We start from the raw sequence: 20,624 nt of genomic DNA on the forward strand, positions 1-20,624 counted from the left end.
CAAGATTGTGTTTCCCACTTGTGTTGACTAACATTGATCCGATCTTGGATCAGTAGGGGATCACCTCAATGCTAAAGGATTAAGCTTCAGCAAATATTTCTCTCTGCAGACAGGATTAATAACTGATATTCAGAGCATGTAATTGAGTTACATTCAATATTTGAAATGATCAATTTAAACTTTACAGTAGACTTTCCATTTTGCTGTCTGAATCGTACCAAAATCATACCAAGCCCAGTTTTAATACTTATATGGTCAAACATTCTGATTCTTGCACAAACAATAACTGAGTCAAAACAGTGCCATTAAGTGAACACTGGCAGAGGGCCAAGAACACTATAATACAACCTTGAGTGGCAGTGAGGAACTTCTGTCAAATATCTGGCAGAGATCTGATGGCATCTGAACAGTTCGGATAAGAGGTCCCGAATCAAGTTGATAACTATGACTGATTCTGCCCACCCTTACAAATGTCTAAAAAGAGAGGGATAACTAATAGGAACAACTCTGTACTGTAATTTCCAAACTGCAATTGCTAATCATTGATTCCAGCATGTACCTAGATGACAATATGTCCAGATAAGACAAACCAGAGTCAGAAAAAACATTAGTTCAATGAGAGACTATAACCCAGTTAAGTGCCTCATAAAAACTTACAACATTGATTTTAATTTTCTTGGATCACAAAGATTTTGTGGCCAGAAGATTCTGGATACCTCCCATCACTCAACATCTTCCTGCCATCTCATAAATATAAGCTGTATTCACATGTGGGTTTGGCAAGCACATGACATATATACCTGTACAGTGGGATTGGCATGCTCTCCCATTGAAGCAGGATCAGTGTTAGATAACACAAATGGTAAATATAACCTTGGGGATCATAGGCTGTCAATTTCTTCACTTTACGAATAAATCCAAGTATAAAGTCATCCATCACACAGGTGTATTTTTAAACAAGCAAAAAATCTCACAGAATAATTTCACAATTTTTGAACAATTTTAAGAATATTGTAAATATTGTTACACTGCAGAATTCATACATCTGAATTCTCAGTATTAAATACAATTTATGTACAAATCTGGGAACATTTTCTCTTCAGGTTTCAGTCCATAACATCATCATCATTTAGCAAGCACTTTTATTAATGAACTGAGGCCATATCAAGAAACATCACATCTGTGAACTTGATTGAGTTCAAACATCAGAAAAAATCTATGTCCTAATGCTGTGCTTTACCCAATCCCTGCAAATGTTACTGACAGCTATATTAACTACCTGAGCCTTAAGGAAAATGCACAAGTACACAAAGTTTTCTTTTGGTATTATGTGCACAAAGTTTACTTCCCCCAAAGTGGAATACAATTAGAATAGATTGATATGATTCTCCTGTGGATATGATTTGATTTTACAAATAATATTTCTTTAACGTACTGAAGGGAGAAATTACGCCATGGAATTGCAAAGTGGACCAGTCTTTAGCTCTGACAAACCAATTAGGCCAGGTATGTCTGCAGCTATGCAATTTAAAGGGAACTTTTCTGACCAGGTCTCAGCCTAGAGCAAGAACCATAGTCAGGTAGATTTCCCATATTTTACTTATGTATCTATTCTTTATTACCTTTCCATACTTTTAAAAGGAGGCCATCCACACCCCTCAAGCTCAATCTTATCCCACAACCATGACCCATCAGTCTCTAAAAGGAGCCCATCACTGACATTCTCGTACCACCCCCACAACATCCAGGCCACGATCATATAACCTGATCCCCAACTGAGAGGTCCCATTATACATTGGCCTCCTTACACAGGAACTCCCCATCAAATGATCATCGGCGCCCAACTTCCCTGACTGAAGTTTGCTCGAGTTTTGCGATCAACCCCCACCACTTCTCGAAATTTCATCCCAACAACTAACTCCCAATCCAGTATCTTACCCCTGATCTGAGATGGTAGTTCTCACCAGCTGTGTCAGTTGAACCTCTCCTGTGCCAAATGAACCTCTCCTCACACATGCAATCCTGCACCCCCCCCTTTAAAAATAACCAACCCCTACCCTCCTCACTGAAACGCTCTCCCCAATTACTTCCATTGCATCTGACCCCCAAACTTACCTTTACACATTGGCAGAGCTGGAAAGGCAAGGCCTTTTCTCAAGTAATTTCTATAGTACCCAGTACTTTGGATTTAAGATAGGATTGAATTTTTAAGCAGTGAATCCATGACCAAGTGTCATTAATCCAAGTGGATTAATGCGTCTCTGCAGCTGCTATAAATTTCTGGTCAAATGCTTTACATTTACTTTGGAGCAGCACAATGCTTATGGATCTTCAGTGAGTGATCACTGGTCCGCTAACTGCTCAAAAGCAATAATGCACCATTCATGAATTTGAATGCCTTTTCATCTGTGAAAGAAGACAGGATGTACCCCAGAGTTAGAGTTTACCCAAAAGTCCCTATCATAGTAATTTTCATGTTATCAGAGACTCAAATTTAGAGATTTCCCAGATATGCTTTTGCACGGAAAATTACATAGATGATATAAAAAAAATTTTAAAAGTCCACGAAACACATTAAACAATCAAAATTACCTGGATCGTAAAACCCATTCACATCATTTTCACCGTGTCATAAAATCCTACCCAATGGATTATATATAATGGCAATGGAATCCAAACCATTTGCACAAATACCATTGAAATGCTGAACTGTAGAAATGGCCTTCAGTCATTTTCAAAGTCATTTGCCAATGTTCTTTCAAATGTTAGTGTTCAGCCACATAATCTAACGATCTAAAACCTGATCCCCAACTATTTAAACAGACACAAGTGTAGTATTTCTCAAGGGTGAAGGAACTCTACAAAATTATTTATAAAAGGATTTTAACTTTGAAAATACAGGTTGTCATTTGGCCCTTAAGAAAGCTCATTAAAAATCAATGAAGAAAGTATTTCTTTTTGCCTGATATAAAGTGATCTTTCATTGCATTAAAAGGTGCAACTGATTTAGATTATCAATGGGTTGGAAAAAAGCAAGGCTCAAAAAATTCATTAATGTTTGCAGAGTTTTAACCAATTAAAATTGGGCAAATGAACATGGATGAAAATCTTCTGACTTCTTGCCCAGATGAAAAACCACACCGGTTAGATTTCTCACTGCCTCACAAAGCCCAATCTCAGATACCCGACTTTTCATCATTCAGTTCCACTAATCAGTCAGATTTGACAGTTTAGTTACAAACATAATTGAAAATATAAGCTATTGTTTTAATAATTATGAAGTTCAAAAAAACGTTTAAGTTTTTGAATGGATCCAAAATCAGATTCTCCAAAATCCTCAATTATCCAAAAAAAATTAAAATTTTGGATAAATGAGGATATCCCAAACAAATCAGAAATCCTCATTTATTGGAAATTTTTTTCAGAGCTGAGCTGACAGGGGACCTTCTACACATGTCCATGAATGTAGAATAGTAATCAATAAAAACAGAATAACAAAGCACACAGCATATCACACCAACTCTATATTGATCTCTCTGTTCTGTTTATCAAACACTATGAAGGCAAATCAAGTCCTGGGTGCGATAAAGAAGTTGGATACTCAGTGTCAGATAACTAAATTGATAAAAAGATTGATGTGCAATTGGTACAGCATTTACAGGGGGGACAACAATCCAAATGCTGAAGATCCAAACTGCACATTTAGCTCTTTGCAATCATGATGTTTTGTGGTTTTCTTCATTATTGAGATGTATTAAAGTTAAAAAAAAAAAATTATGGTAGCTGCAAAATAAAATCAAACTAAACTGGAACACTCATTATTAGTATTTATACAGTACAACTCCAATTATCCGAAATGTTCAAGACCGGGCCTGTGCTAGATAAACTTTTTATTGGAGAACTGCTCATTTTTAAAAACAGCCCAGTAGCAACAGCAAATCACTTGTATCCTTGTTTAAACAGCAACAAACAACAAGGTAAAGCTTAAGCATGACAATAATATTTAATTCTCACCAAGTAAAATGCTGGCCACTGCCAATCACCAACACTTCCCCACCGAGGCCTCGCTCATGCTGGGACCCCAAGGTCCCCTGTCAGCTCAGCTCTGAAAAAATTTTTCCAATAAATGAGGATTTGTGATTTGTTTGGGATATCCTCATTTATCCAAAATTTTAATTTTTTTTGGATAATTGAGGATTTTGGAGAATCTGATTTTGGATAGTCGGAGTTGTACTGTTATCAGTTCCTCTAACAATGAAAATTAACGTTTGTAAATACCATTCTTTCAGCTGCTGAATTGAGGAAATATTTTTAAAAATGACACTTCATATTGTGACAGAATATAGATATGTTTTTTGGAGATAAATGGGGCAGGATTTTTTTAAGTGTAAGTCACATACAATCACTTTAAAACAGATCTTATTTAAAATACTGGAGCTCTGCTCATGCTAGACATGTCGGGGCCAACAGCCTTTGCAAAAGCTTTGGAGAGTGCCCAAGAGACTTCACTTGCCTTCCTTGCTGTCCACAACACCTCCAATGTTTGGGTCCTAGAAATTTGCTGATCAAATTTATTACATTATCATCCCGATCATTGATACAGATGATGAACAAGAATGGTCCCAGCACCGATCCCTGAGGCACACCACTAGTCACAGACCTCCAGTCTGCATAGCAGACTACCACTCTCTGGCTTCTCTCATATAGTCAGTGTCAAATCCAGTTGACTACTTCCCCATGTATGCCTAGCATCTGAACCTTTCTGACTAACCTCCCATGTGGGACAGATCAGAACGTGCTTCAGGAGGCAGCTATGAATACGTCGATGACTATTGTCTGCAGAAGATGTTATGAAAAGAAATACAAGACTACATTGCAAGATGCAAACAATGGCAAAGGTGGCATGCTTTGGATATTGGATAATTCCTTTACACCTCCACACTTTGCTCTTGCCATCACTCTTATACGGGTTAATCTAGGTCTCATCTATCTACAAGACCTTTTTCCAGAACTCTGCAGGCTCTTAAATATTTTGTCAAACTGTAATCTAGTCATTCTGATTCTGTGGTGACTAGTGGTTTGTTTCTTTCAGTGTAACCTCTATATTCCTTTTCATGAAGTCTTTTGCAGACAGTAGTCATTGACGTATCTATACCTCCCTCCTCAAGCATATTTCTGATTTGTCGGACATACATTGGGGGATTTTTCATCATTATGATGAGAATTTTTCTGTCATCAGTAGTGGAAGTCTTCCTCGGAATATCAGTCCCATTGTGATTATTGAGCTCACTATTATGCTCTTTCTTGTTAATAATTTTCCAAACTTTTGATTTTAGTAATCCTAAGGTTTGGGTGATGCCTATTTCTGTTTTATTGTTTTTCAGCCTCATGGCTTCTTTGAATTTCATTGGCGCAACTCAGGTCTTTATGATGAAAAGTGGCAACTACAGACTCTAAAGATGAAGCAAGTCCAGCTCTCTTATACCTTCACCAATGAATCAATTACATATAACGAGTAATCACCAGAGAAGATATTTAGCACCTGGTGATGTCTATGAATCACAGACTTCAAGCAGTCATTAGATGCAAGGATATGCAACGAAAAGGACTGTACTGAGCATGACCACTTTAATATGTCTGCCCAACATTATGGGTACCCTGAAATGGGGGGGGGGGGGGGGGGGGAGAACTGTGGTGTAATTTCTATATGGTCAAACCAAAATGTATATGAATAAACCTTGATCAAAATTTGGAATGTACATTTAATTATATGTGAATTGTTTGATTACAAATTTAAAACCTTGGAGCTGTGGTGGGGGGGGGGGGGGGTGCAGTGGAGGGGAGGAATAAAGGAAAAAAGTGTTTTTGTCCCAAACATAATGGAGGGCACTGTAGATAAATTAGTCAGTCTTTTTCTGCTAGGGTAGGTGAATTTAAAAACTAGGGGATATGGTTAAATCATTCCTGAGGGAAAACTTATTCTTGCACAGCAGTTGCGAGAAAAAATGGTAATCTGGGTGTAACTACAGTATTTAAGACATTTGGACAGGTAGACAGATAAGAAAAGGATAGAGAGATATGGGCCAAGTGGACCAGCTTAGATGAGCAACTTGATCACCAGGAGCCAAAAATCCTGTTTCTGTGTTGGTAAACTGTGAATAAGAAAACCTTAGCAGCATGCTTGATTTCCTATCAATTTTAGTAAATGGCAAATAATTATTTTTGTTACTATTGCTGTCTAAATATCGCTTCTCCCCATCCTGCTGGAATTAACAGTATTTATCTTCTGTTTTGATTGAGAGTATGAAGCAATTATTATTTTACAGTTCCAGGAGATGGGCTTCAGTATTATTGCTCATTCCTAATTCCCCATGAGATGTTGATGGTGAGCTACCTCCTTGAATAGCATTGGGAAATTAATATAAATGAAGGAAGTATTGGAAAAAAAGGTAAAATTAAGGATAATGAAATGAAGAAAATATTTTGCTCTGTCATATAAAATATGATAAGGTAAATGGTAAACTTATCACGATTTTGTTGTAATAAAAGGTGGAATTTAAATTTTCTGGTGGTGATTTTGAATGATATCCAGAAACAAATTTAGATGACTCCTCACTACAAACCTGATTTTAACCCAGGGATGATTATCTCCACAGAGTGAGCCAATGAGCTGAAAGAAAGCTTATGTTTTTAGTGATTTCGTGACCCCACCGTTATCCATCTATGCCAATACTGTAATTTTATGGATGACATACTTTAGAAATTGAATTAAGCAATTTCAAGAGGAACAATTTAGAAAATGACTCACCTAATGGCTTCATGTAAAATTCCATGTTGAAAATTGGTAGTCTCCAGTATTTAACAAAAGTTTACATATTTGATTCTGTAAGGTCTTGACCGCTACGCATTTTATTTTGTATTTGCTGATTTCTTGATGAGGTATTAAAACAAATGAACAAACTAAAAAGGTAGTGTACTGAAGTAGATGGGGATTCTACAGAACAAAGAAAAGTGTGAAAAGAAAAACCAATTTAAATATGGTTGCATAGCACAATGATGAAAATAATACAAGGATGAGAATAAGTAAAATAATAGGTTGAAACATCTGGACGGGCAAATACAAAAAGCAAGAATTACTATCAAGTACCAGAACATTTAAATCATAACAATTTTGATTTTGAATATAAATAATGTTAAAATATCACATTATTTTAAAATAATGGTAGAGCAAATATATTCACTATTTAGAGCATACAAAATGTATGACCTCTACTAAACTTTGTAAATACATGTAATGTACATTACTGAACTTATCAGACATTTCTTTGGAATTAAGAATAAAATTTAGTTGAAAATTCATTAATTACATTAATACAATTTAATCATATCATTATGATACTGTTCAAAATATTTGCCCTCAATTGGTAGAGCTAAATGCACACAGTTGTGCCAGCTGCATGTTGAAACATCACTCCTCTAACAAGCTTTCCACTGGAGACCAGTTTAACCCACATTGCTTCCAATCCACTGCAGCCACTCCTACTTCAGACACTGAGTTGCTTTGCACATATAACAGGTGTCAAAGGCTACGGAGAGAAAACAGGAGAAAGGGGTCGAGAGGAAAAATACATCAGCCGTGATTCAAATAATGGAGCAGACTCTATTGGCCAAATGGCCCGTTTCTGCTCCTATGTCCTATAGATATTTGCATATGAGCACTTTCTAAGGGTGAGCTGCAAATCACGGACTTGTTTACTGAAGAACACAAAGTAATAAGGCTCACCTTGCCATTCACACAACAAAGATTCTATACCAATTTGGCCCTATCCCCTCTGGCAATAAAGATTCAAAACTAATCCTTGAAAAATATGGATGGTTTTCTATTTTTATGTCATCTCCCATTGAGGGCTTACATCAAAGATGAAATTTATCATAGCTTTCAAGGCCCCAGAAGAGTGCTTAACTATCTAAGAGTTAATCGATCAAGAACTCAAACACACCAAAATACAGCAATGATCCTGATCCTCCTGCAAATTGTTCACACATACGCACAGCTCACACTATAATCACATTGAGTCGTATACCAACTCTACTCGCACCTATCCACAGAAGGCACCTCATAGTGCCAGAAAAATACAACCAATGCTTTTCAAAATCCTCTAAATCCACTGGTGGGCTAAGGAAACTACAAGCATCTCAGGTCAAAATCCCCAGCATTGAGACTTTGATTACATTAAAAAAACTGCAGATTCTGGACATCTCAAACAAAAGCAGAAAATACTAAACACTAAGCAATTAACGCAGTATCTTAACTGTCTAGGTCCAATGCATACTTGATATCAGAGCTCCAAAACAGATACCCCATTCTGAACTCTGTCATGGCAACAAATCATCAGATGAACAGAGGAAATGATTCAGGGATGTTCTCAGTATCTTCTTGAAAAAATGCAACTTTCTTATTTAGTTGAGGGAACACTTGGCTCATGACCAGACAAATGAATAATGTGCATTCAAGGTGGCACTGACAATCCCCAGTTCAGTCTTCAAGGGCCCAGCATAAATAGTAAGAGCGTGCAGCACTCCTCCAACTACCCATCATCTACTCTACCTATGGCAGAGTCATATAGTTCCCCAATTAGCCATATCAACCACTTGTGAACCCACAGAACTGGAGTGGAAGCAAGTTATATGCAATCCAAAGGATTGCCTATGGAGAATACAACAGCTGAATTCTGTCCTCCATTTGCAAAATTCTGGATCTATTTTGCAGAGTTCAACTGGTCAGAAGAAACATATTTGGGAAGCAGAATAAAATGCCTAGCCTCTATTGCATTATGCATTTAGCATTACCAGCCAAAGAAAAGCACAAAATGTTCTCCACTGTAACTCACAGCTATTCTCTTTGGTTAAATATGCATATTAAGCAATGAACAAATTTCACAAAATCTTACAAAAATCTAAATCAAAGAGTATTATCTACATTGAAAGTGATTTTTGTCAACCTTGTTTACCTGACTAACAGACAAAGGTTCCTCTGTACTTTTTTCATCTGTTGTTTTTGGTACCTCTAATCGGTCTATGAAAGTTTGCAGCTCCTTCCTAAATGCTTTCATCTGAGCATTGATTCTGTAGAGAAGTTCATGCTCTCTGATCCTGCTGCTTTCATCTTCTTCCTCAATCCTGCCAAACAGATCACCATTGGCTACATAAATTCTTGCTTCGGTTATTATTGTGCTTGTATCTGTGATCAATCGATCTATAGTTCTGCTCAGTCGCTCTGCCTCCAGCCGTATGTCTGACATCTGTTGTCGGTCCTTGAGATTTTTTTGAAGCAATCTGCCATCTGTGGAAAATAACGACCTTGGTGGAGTCTGTAAACACCTGATATTGCGAACTTCTTCTGAGTCACTTTCTCCACCGATGGGCCCTTCCCTTTTACGATGAGGAGGCCGAGAATCATCGTCACTTTCTTTTTTACCCGCATCGCTTTCTGCATCGCTGTCTCTGGGACTTCCACGGATACCCAAATGGGATGCCAAGTCATAGCGTTGCATATTAGACATCAATACACGATTTTCATATTGCAACTGCATGACTTTGCCACTGAGTTCATTGATTTGCATCCTCGCTGCCTTCAGTTCTTCTTGTAGCACTTCCGTAACTTTGGAATTCTCATTATTCCTGGAAGCGTCTTGTGCAGTTCCTGTTTTATACTTGTATTTACTGACTTCGGCTGAAAGTCGCTTATTTTGGTCTTCTAAGTCCGCCAGATTTCGTCTCAGTAACTCAGCTTCATCCTCAACCAGCTGCAAGTTCTGCCTTAGTTCTGACACAGCTTCACTTTGATCCCTAAAAGCAGAACCACCAACACCCATATAATCTTCACCACCTGCTCCACCTTTTTCATAGTGGGCCCTTATGTCATCCAACTCTGCCTTTAATCCTCTATTTTCAACCTCAAGTTCAACAATTTTTCTCCCCAGGATATTAGCTTCTTCTTCTACCAGACGTAGACGTAGTTTGAGTTCAGCTTCTCTGGTTGTAGGTGGTCCTCCTGCTTCACCTTTAGGCAAAGGGCTATCCAGATCTCCATAAAATGATCGGTACTTTTGCAATTCACGCTCCAGTCTATCTTTCTCTTTATCGATTTTGGCCATTTTCTTGCGCATTAAAATTGCTTCTTCTTTGATGAACTGTAGTTGACATTTTATATCATCATTGTCATCCTTGGGGATAATTAGTATATTTGATTAGATTATCATTATCTTCACCTGTTGGAAACTATATGTAGCTATACAAGGTCATTTTTACCTGTAGCAACATTGCTTCAATTTTTATTTAGAATTCAGAAGATTTTACAAGCCAATTTCAATTCATATCAACTATTGAAATATATGTGAAGTTAAATATCACTATTACAATTGCAGAGATGGACTACTGAATTTAGGATTGACTTACTTATTTCCTTGGGAATATTAATGTGTCCTTGCAGCATTTTCCAAAAAAAAACATGGCCCTTTTCTTGAAAATGGTGCAAAAAGAAAAGCTTAGTTGTCGATTGGCCAAGGGCACGTTTCCATGGCCCACTACACTGATTTATTTGAGGACTTCCCTGCTTGTATAACATTTCTGCTGCAAGTTCATTCCAGAGGAAATGGACCTTTGCTCTCAGGCCAAATGCATGATAAAAGGGACGTGCTCTACCTCCAAAGTTTAGTTCCATTAACTGCAACAGAATTTAATTTCAGAAACAGCATATAAACAGAGATTTTCCACTTTATTAGAATTCAGAACTGGCTTAATGGGTGGTGCCGGGGGTGGTAATACAGATTCATTATTCATATTGAAGGCTTGTGATAGATGGGTGGTAGCCAAGGGATCAGGACTGGGTCCATTGTTATTTCTCATTTATTATAACTTGGACAAGAATGTAGTTAGCATGGTCAGTAAGTTTGCAGATAACATTGTAGGAGGCTATCTAATAGTACAACAGGATCTAGATCAACTGGGAAAGTAGACCAAGTGAAGGAAATGGAATTGAACTTGGGCTGTTGCACTTAAGACCAGGACAGGATATACAGGGTGAATGGTGGGATCCAAGGGAGTATGGTAGAGGAAAGAGACTTGTGGGTACTTGAGGGTGATGCAGATGGACAGGGTGATGAATGAACCTTTTGGCATACTTACCTTCATCATCATCAGGGCATTGAATACAGGAGTAGGGACTGTACAAGACATTGGTGAGACCGCACTTCGAGTATGGTGTGAAGACCATGTTTCCTGCTTAGGCCTTAAAATAAATAGTTTTCTTACCATTAAACACCAATTACAAGGTCATGACACTGACAACCCTGTATGGATTGCAACCAGCCCAAGTTGTATGTTGTTTTTACATTAACATAGGGCACTTAAACTGGACTCTGCATAAACTCTGGCAGAGGAGTAAAAAATAAAAATAAAAAACAAAATTAATCCTCGGAACCCAAATGGGCACATAGCTAATTCTGAGATCCGGTACCAACATCAAATTTACTGGTTCTCAGCTTGGACTAAATTCATCAGTTTCAGCTTTTGAAATTAATCAGTACTTTAAAAATTATATAATTGATATTGATTAGCTACATTTTATTTTCATTAATATCAATTTATCTCTCTGCAATAATAATGCGATTCATGTAAACATACCTGGCTTTAATGTGGAAACTATGTCTATGATAAAACTGTTCACATCAATAATATACTTGCCGAGTATTTTAAAATAATCACATTACCTCCTGAGCCTGTTGTGATCTCTTTTCAGATTTTTGCAGATCTTTACTTCCACGCCGCTTTAACGAAGACTACAAGAGAAATAAAATCAGGTAACTTTAATTGCTTTGCATAATCGATCAGACATTCGTGTACAATCTTTTCAGCTTCTCTGCCAAAAATTCATGTTCATTTGTTGCACCTTATTCACCATCTAATGATCGAGATTACTATTAGAAAAATGAAATATCTTAAAATGTTTTGTCATTATTACCAGTCGTCATGATTTCCGATAAATGTTATTTAAAATCTTAAATATACAAATGAGGTAGACTATTTCATCCACTGCTAAGAGTTCAACTTAATTTAATAGTTTTCGATCCAACTTGAAAATTATGTCAGCTTTGAACCTTAAGTCTTACTTTTCAATCTTAATCATCATATTCACTTCCATACAGTGTCCTCCAAAATGCTAGAGACAGAGACCGTTTTTTTTCTCCTTTATTTACCCCCGAACTCCACAGCTTTAAACTTTCAATCAAACAATTCACATGTTATTTGTATAATTTTGGTTCAACCATATAGAAATCACAGCACATTTTAGACACATCCCCTTATTTTAGGGCAGCATGGTTTGGGGCATTTGGCTTCATGAGTACTCAGGTATGTGTAATTCCTTCATTGGTGCAAGTGTAAGAGAGCTAGGCTTGCTGCTAATCACCTTTAGAGTCCGTAGTTGGCTTTTTTCAACATGGGGACCAGACTTGTGAGACTGCCAATTAAGAAAAAAAACAGTAAGTATCAGCCAAACATTAGGATGACCAAAAATCAATAGTTTGGAACATCATTAAGAAGAAAGAGTATACTGGGGAGTGCAGAAATCACAAGGGGACTGGTATTCCGAGGAAGATCTCCACTGCTGATGACAGAAGAATTCTCATCATAAGGAAGAAAAATCCCCAAAACGCATGTCTGATAGAACAGGAGGCACGTGCGTCAATGACTACCGACAGCGGACGACTTCACGAACAGAAACAGAGGCTACAACTATAAGATGGAAACCACTAGTTCGCCACAGAAACAGGTTGACCATATTATAGTTTGTCAAGAAGTATTTAAAAGAGCCTGCAGAATTCTGGAAAAAGGTCTTGTGGACAGAAGAGACCAAGATTAACCTGTATCAGAATGATGGTAAGAGCAAAGTGTGGAGGTGAAAAGGAACTGGCCAAGATCCAAAGCATACCACCTTTGCCATAATTTGCATCTTGCAGTGTAGCCTCTTTTTCTTTTCATGATGTCTTCTGCAGACAGTAGTCATTGATGTTTCCACACCTGCCTCCTGAAGCACATTTCTGATCTATCATATATATATCGGGGGATTTTATTTTTCATTATGATAAAAATTCTTCTGTCCTCAGCAGTGGAGGTCTTTCTTGGAATACCAGGGTTTTTTTTTGCGATTATGGAGCTCACCAGTACGCTCTTTCTTAATGATGATCCAAACTATTGATTTTAGTCATCCTAAAATTTGGGTGATGTCTCTTACTGATTTCTTCTTATTTTTCAACCTTATAATTGCTTCTTTGTCTTTCACTGGCACAACTCTAGTCCTCATGTTGAAAAATGGCAACTACAGACACCAAAGGTGATTAAAAGCTTAGAAGAAAGCCTAGCTTTCTTGTACCTGCACCGATCTTTTTATGTTCAAAAGAGAGTTAGATAAGACTCTAGTGGGCAAAGGAGTTAAGGGTTATGGGGATAAGGCTGGAAAGGGGTACTGATGGTAGTGATCAGCTATGATCTGTAAAATGGTGATGCTGGCTCGATGGGCCGAAGGGCCTACTCCAGCTCCTATTGTCTATAATGAAGCAATACCCGAGTAATTAAAAACCCCTGTGAACCCAAATGTCCCAAACATAATGGTTCCCTGAAATGAAGGGCCTTTGTATAAAAAGTGGTCTTCATGGTTAAACCAAAATGTATCCAAATAATCTTGAATAAACCCTAGAATGTGCACTTTAATTACATGTGAATTGTTTGTTTACAAGCTTAAAACTGTGGAGCTGGGGTGAATAAAGAAATGTCTTTGTCCCAAACATTATTGAGGGCACTGCAAGTATGTAACTTAATCAAGCACATGTTTCAGTTGCATTTCATAAAATTTAACATCTTGCATATTACATGCAACATGCATTTCACCAAAAATATTGCAAATATTTTCAATACATGCTATTTTAATTGATAACAATGTCGGGATCTGCAACATACAACAGCTGGTCTCAGGTCAAGTTTATTGTCATCTGATTGGACAAGTACAACTCGACGAAACAGCATTCTATGGTACATATGGAGGACAAATATTTCATCCATACAAACAAATAAATAAATATTGTTTCATGAATATGAGAGACTTGGATGGTTAGTGTGAGCGGTTCCTTTGGTCGTTCAGCCTTCTCACTACCTGTGGGAAGAAGCTGTTCCTCAGTCTGGTGGTCCTGGCTCTGATACTCCTGTATCCCTTCCCCGACTGGAGCAGCTGAAAGATGCTGTCTGCAGGGTGGAAGGGGTCCGCAATGATTTTGCGTGCCCTCTTCAGACAAGTCTATCATGCAGACCATTAATTCTGACTGACAAGTTTCAAAGAATCACATGAAAATATTACAGAAATATTTACTTGGTAACCTAATACCCAACTTTAAACAAGAGCTGATTTTAGCTAGGTATGTTGTCCTCAGTTTCAGGCTCAGTATATTTAAATCACTGAGCTTTATTTAAATTTTGATCAAATGGAAGGATGTTATCAGAAATTAAAAGGTGAAATGATGCCTAATCAACAGCTGAATTGATTTTACTTGTTTCACACCATTAAGGGCATTGTAAACCTGATTTTAAAGGTGTACTAACCTTGGAGTGAGACAGGTAGATAGTTTATAGGCAAAGAAAGTCTCCAACAGTTCTTCCCTTTCATCTTATATAAGTTTATTTTAAAAGAATTTAGCTGAAGACAAATGATTATGGTCCCATGTTTTTCTGACAAAAAAAAAATTTTGCATTGGCAGAGAAGCATAAATAAAATATGAAAAGATCCAAATAGAGAAGTAAACATTTGACATTTTTAATTGAAGTTGAATTTTAAGACCATCTAGATCAGCAGTTCTCAACCTTTATCTTTTAGTAATATGGCATAGGATGTCATATGTGCTCAGTGGCTAGTACCGGACTACTTAAGGTGATTTGTGAGTGGAAAGGAAAAGGTCAAGAACCACTAATCTAGATCTCTATGATGTAGCTTCAAGCACCATGGGAAAGGCACAGGCAACACAAGGATGAATATGCCATTCAAAGAGAGTAGATACCTGGCAGGAAAAAGGAATGGACAATGGAAAGAGTGAAAATTGGACAGGAGAGAGGCACAAATGATCTGAGTGGACAGCTTCCAGACAATCAGATATTTTCCAGTACTCAGAAGATTCCTCCCAGTCTCAATTAAATAGCATGAGACAATATTGTTTCACCTTTTATTATCTGAGCGTTATCTCCAAATCACCTTTTAAAAAGAAAAGCAGAGGCCAGAATTTTGCCAAAAATTTAGCAGGTGATGTGTATTAACTTACTCTCGCCATCAATGGAATGGAGAGGATGCTAAATTGCAGATGATATCAAAATTGGTGGTATACTGGAAGAATATCCAAGTTTACATCAGGATCTAGATCAGATGGGAAGAAGTGGCAAATAGAATTTAACTCTGACAAATGTGAGGTGCTGCACTTTGTTACATCAAATTAGGGTAGGACTTCACAGTAAAGTTGAATAGATAGACTTAGGCATACATTGCATAGTTCCATGTAAGTGATGACTCAGGTAATGCTGCTTGCTTGCCTTTTGCAGGCTTGCCTTTATTGGGCAGGGCATGGAATACAAAGGTTGGAACCACAGCTGTGCCATGCACACCTGTAGGACTGTGTGCAATTCTGGTTACCCAGCTAGAAGAAGGATATCAATTAGTTAGAAAGGAAACAGAGACGATTCACCACAATGGAGTGGATGGCTGGAATTATCGGGAGAGGTGGATAGGCTGGATCTTTATTCCCTAGGATCACAGGAGAATAAGGGGTGACCTTACAGTTGTTTATAAACCATGAGAGATATAGATAAACTAAATCCTCACAGTAAAAAATATCCAGCCCACTCCCAAGACAGAGTGGTGGCTTGATACGGAAGCTTTTTAGGAATCGTGAAAAATTTTTACAAAAGGAATCGCATTTCTTATTTAAACTTTATAAAATGGTTGAACCTTTAAATTTGAAAATTTGAAATTACAGATAAAATGAAAGTTCAAACAATTCTTGATGAAACCTATCTCAGCGTACCATCTGGTGACCAGAGCTAGGAACTACAAAACCATTGAATCCAAAATATAGAACAACTCTTGTCAATCCAGCAGGCTCAAGATTTTGTTGATGCTGGATAAGCTAATTTTCCATTTTTAAATTCTTTTGAGGATCCCTGATTTATGTTGCAAGGATCACTGATTTATTTCCCTGATTAAGGGAAATAGGATTTTATGCAAATTCTCCCAAAAACGTTTAAGGCATTTTGTCTAGATAGGAAAATTAGTTACAGAAAATCAAACATCTTCAGGAATTATGGAGTAGTGCAAACAGCCAGTTAACTGGAAAGATAACCAGTCTTCCAAAATTAAAACACTAAGGTCTGCAAACACTATGACTGAAGTAAAAACACAATGCTGGAGAAACTCAGCAGGTCAGTGTTCTTTATATAGCAAAGATAAAGATATGTAACCAACATTTCAGGCTTGAGCCTTTCATCAAGATATGAACAAAATGTTGGCAGGCACCCGGGCAACCAGTCTTCCAAAAAAACTCTTTATGTGCATCCTCCTGCAGTAATCAAAGAGGCACTAATGTCCCTAAGAAGGCAGGTGCCTGTTCACAGAGGGCACTCAAGTGATTTGCTTTGGAAACTGACAATGGTGATCTTTTCTGTTGACACTTGTAAAATGAAGTAATATCCATTGATTCTTTAAGGCCATCAAAACTAACTATAAGATCTGGAAAATTCTAATTTTGCACCATTGTAACCACACAGGGGAAGACAATAAATGTATGTGTCAATTGACTCTTCCTAAAATTGTACGTTTCTGACCTATAGGAAAAAAAGGGACAGTATTCAAGAACAGAACCCTGATGCAACCCAGGAACCACCTATACTCTAATACACATTTGATTTACATTAAAAAGATGTTACACAGTAACATTTCAGTAAATTTAAAGGGCATTCAGGAATAAAGGCTCTAGCAAGTGGACAGGAAGCACAACAGGGAGATGCCGAATTATGTTTAGACAGTGAATTATCAAAGTTTAATATAACAGTTGTCAGGAATCAGACCAAAGTGGGGTGGCACAGTTGGCATAGCGATTAGCTGCAATGCCTTTACAGGTTCGGGGTTCAAATCCCGCGCTGTCTCTAAGGAGTTGGTATGTTCTCCCTGTGTCTGCGTGGGTTTTCTCTGGGGGATCCAGTTATCTTCCACTATTCAAAGCATACTAGGGATGTAGGTTAATTGGGAGTAAATTGGGCAGCACGGACTTGTGGGCCGAAATAGCCTGTTACTGTACTGTATGTCTAAATTTTTAAAAATTAATAATGAAACATTGATAGGCAACACATGAAACTAAAGATTACAATGATAGCATGAAAAATCTAAATAAACTGCTGACCTTCCAATCCTCCTCATGGCCTATGTTTGATACTTTTCTTTACCCAAAGGTAATGGCCTCTTAAATTTGCTATCAACATTCCTTACTTCAATAAACAAAATTGAACTCCCTCATTCTTCCAAACTACCACAATAATTTTAACTTCTCATTTCTTTCTAAACTTTTTGCTTCAAAATTGCATCCGTTCAAAGAAGAATCAATTAGTACTCCCAGATTTTCTTCCTCCTTTATCATGATCTGTGTTTAGTATGTTCCAATTCTTAAAATGTAGACTATACCAGGACATCAACAACCTGAAATTTTATTTATCCATTTATCATGGAGGTTTATCGTGCTAAAGTAACATTGAAAACCCAGAATTTGTTCCACATTTTTAAGCCAAAGTGGGGTGGAGTATGTGTGTGTGTGTGTGTGTGTGTGTGTGTGTGTGTGTGTGTGTGTGTGTGTGTGTGTGTGCGTGTGCGTGTGTATGTGTGTGTGTGTGTGTGTGGGGGGGGCGGGGAAGGGGGGTGCGTGCACGCACACACACACACAAAATGAACAATTTTTTTAAAGCTTTTTATCAATTTTACAATTTCATATAGATATTAAAATTAGTGGTATGATAGTTTATTTTGTTACCAAACTAAATGCAATAATCTGCCACAAAATAACAAAAGCAAAAGAGAATAAAGAATATATTTGCTAAAATAAGCTTATTCCTATTAGGGCATTGTAATATACTCAGTTTTTTTTTAAATCAGCAAATACCACTTAAATGTAGGATATACAGACAATGCTAATCTATAAATAATAGCAATTATAATGTAGTGAATATTGAGATCTTTCAATCAGCTATTTCAGTAATGCTACTTCCATTATCTACTTAGAAAAATATACCATATTTTCCCTCATATAATGCACACACTCATAATGTGAAGATGCATATAATGCACAGAAAGTCATAAAATGTGTAAAAATATTTTTGTATAACATGCACAAGCTATGCTCCGGAACTATGAGAAATACAATAAACACGAGGTTACACATGATACAATATAATTGGTTACACAGGCTGTACACCACGCCCCAAAAGTTAAATAAATTGGACCCAACAGTATCAGATAGATGTTTTCACTGTAAGAAGGAAACGGGAACAACAGTACATGCAATTTGGGCATGTGAGAAAGTGGAAAATTTTGGGAAGATCTAAATCAGGTATTAAATAAAATCACAAAAAGCAACATACCAAAAAAATCCATAGATCTTTCTTTTAAGTAATATAAGAAGTAAAGAATTAGGCCTCAAACTGGTTGAAGCACAAAAAAGATTTATTATGATAGCCTTAGCTGTAGCAAAAAAATGTATAATGTCAACCTGGAAATCAGAAGAGAGCCTGACAGTACAGCAATGGTACATAGAAATGAAGAAATGTATTCCATTGAAAAAAATAACATATAATTTAAAAAATAAAGTCACATTATTTGAACAAATTTGGGAACCGTACATGGAACACAATAGAGAGGGCCTACCGTGGACCTCCACCCCCTAAAATGAGAAAATGATAGAATGAGAAGAAGACAAAATGAACTGACTCAGTGTGTAAAAGTAGATGACACAATTTTCTTGTTTATTTTCATTGTGTGATTACGTTGTTTAATGGGTTTATTGTATTGTATGTGTTGAAAGTTTAGTGGGTAGAGAGGGGGAAAAAGGGGAGAAAATGACACTGTATATTCAAGAGGGAAATGTTTGTGTGTATTTTGGTTAATATGGTTCATAGTGTGAAAAATAAAAAACATTTTTAAAAAAATAGGGCATGAGACAAAGCACACACCAGTATTTCCTGCAATTAATATCCTATCAACTACCCCCAGAGGTGTCAATCACCCATTATATATATGATATCCTGCTGCAACTTATCAACACGCTTTGGAGAGTTAAGCAGTATTTTAATTCTAATGTCTCAAATCAGAGACACTTGATATCTCCTCCCTCAGGGATGGGTCTGGGCAATTAACATTGATAAGGTGCAGTGGCCTAGCCAGAGTGTCCTGTTTATACAAATACCATGGCATTCAGTACAAAGAGAATATTCCCAAGATCAAAATTTTCCACATCCTCTATAAATTGTGCGCGATCTTACATTGCCACTATTATTTCCATGCTCGCTATAATATTCCCATGCTCATTATAAATTGCATCTTTCCCATGGCCGCTATAAATTATGCACGTTTTTCATTTCTGCTATTATTTTCTCATGCTCACTATAAAATTGCCGGCACTTCTTTCTCACGGCTGCAGTAAATTGCGTTTCAATGCTGCTATTATATTCCCATGCCCATTATAAATTGCCTGTTCGACTTTCCTATATTCGCTATTAATTGCATGTGTTCTTTCAACATGTAAATATATTCTCATATAGGGCGCACTCATGGGAGGTGCCTGGTTTGTAAAATATATGTATAATGCGCGCATTATATGCGTAAAAATACAGTACTGGCTTCTGAAAAAGATTGCATTGATTTTATTTTCATTAATTTTGTTTTCCTTGTCCATTAAACAAAGACATGCAATTGACAGGGAAATAAATAAAGCAGAGATACTTTTTCACAAATGAAAACAGGAATATAATAAATATAAACTTACAAATAAAAAAGACAATCAGATCTCTACTGCCTGTGATACATGAAATTGTAGCAAGAGCTGGACTATAAGTTGAAGTTCTGGTGATTACAATGGAAGCAGCCACAACATCTTTGTAGATACAGCACAATGGGTCCAAATGTCCCTGGAAATTACTCAAGAGACATAATCATCTCCAAGGACTCTCCCACTAATAAATTGCAGCTATTCTGATCTTGCATATCTTTTTTGTACAACAGGAATCAGCCTGCCTTGCAGCAGCCAAAATGAAATTTCATGTAATATGACACTGTTTTATTACTATGACAATAAATTGAATCTTGATCTCAATTAAATTACTGCTTACATTATAAAAACATAGAATAGAAGAATTCCAATTATGTATATATATATATATTTTAAATTTCAGTTCATCCAAAAGTACTTCTCCAGGAAGTATAGTTACTGTTGGAAATCCGCAGCCAACTTGAACTGCAAAGTCCCCAAATACCAATGTAATGACAAGATGAT

At 37.0% G+C, this 20,624-nt stretch overlaps 2 protein-coding genes across 9 annotated transcripts in view; one reads left to right on the plus strand and one right to left on the minus strand.

Moving 5' to 3' along the window:
• The window catches only part of LOC138736854 (protein LEG1 homolog), a 205,760-nt gene that overhangs the window by 81,756 nt on the left and 103,380 nt on the right, over positions 1-20,624 (plus strand). For all 4 annotated transcript variants that reach the window (XM_069886968.1, XM_069886967.1, XM_069886969.1 and 1 more), the window contains one exon: positions 11,801-11,861. In XM_069886968.1, the coding sequence (XP_069743069.1) occupies positions 11,801-11,861 (61 nt within the window). The remainder of the gene's footprint in view (positions 1-11,800; positions 11,862-20,624) is intronic.
• The window catches only part of LOC138736852 (microtubule cross-linking factor 3), a 78,319-nt gene that overhangs the window by 31,039 nt on the left and 26,656 nt on the right, over positions 1-20,624 (minus strand). For 3 of the 5 annotated variants that reach the window (XR_011340626.1, XM_069886963.1, XM_069886964.1), the window contains exons 5-7: positions 11,772-11,840; positions 9,012-10,226; positions 6,809-6,994 (exon numbers count right to left, since the gene is read on the minus strand). Coding sequence is in view for 2 of the 5 variants with exons in the window: in XM_069886963.1 (XP_069743064.1) it covers positions 6,818-6,994; positions 9,012-10,226; positions 11,772-11,840 (1,461 nt within the window). In the remaining 3 variants the exon portion in view is untranslated. The remainder of the gene's footprint in view (positions 1-6,808; positions 6,995-9,011; positions 10,227-11,771; positions 11,841-20,624) is intronic. The other 2 variants (XR_011340627.1, XR_011340628.1) reach the window with 1 other exon arrangement.

The sequence above is a fragment of the Narcine bancroftii genome, chromosome 6, assembly GCF_036971445.1.
Source record: "Narcine bancroftii isolate sNarBan1 chromosome 6, sNarBan1.hap1, whole genome shotgun sequence".
Taxonomy (NCBI): Eukaryota; Metazoa; Chordata; class Chondrichthyes; order Torpediniformes; family Narcinidae; genus Narcine; species Narcine bancroftii.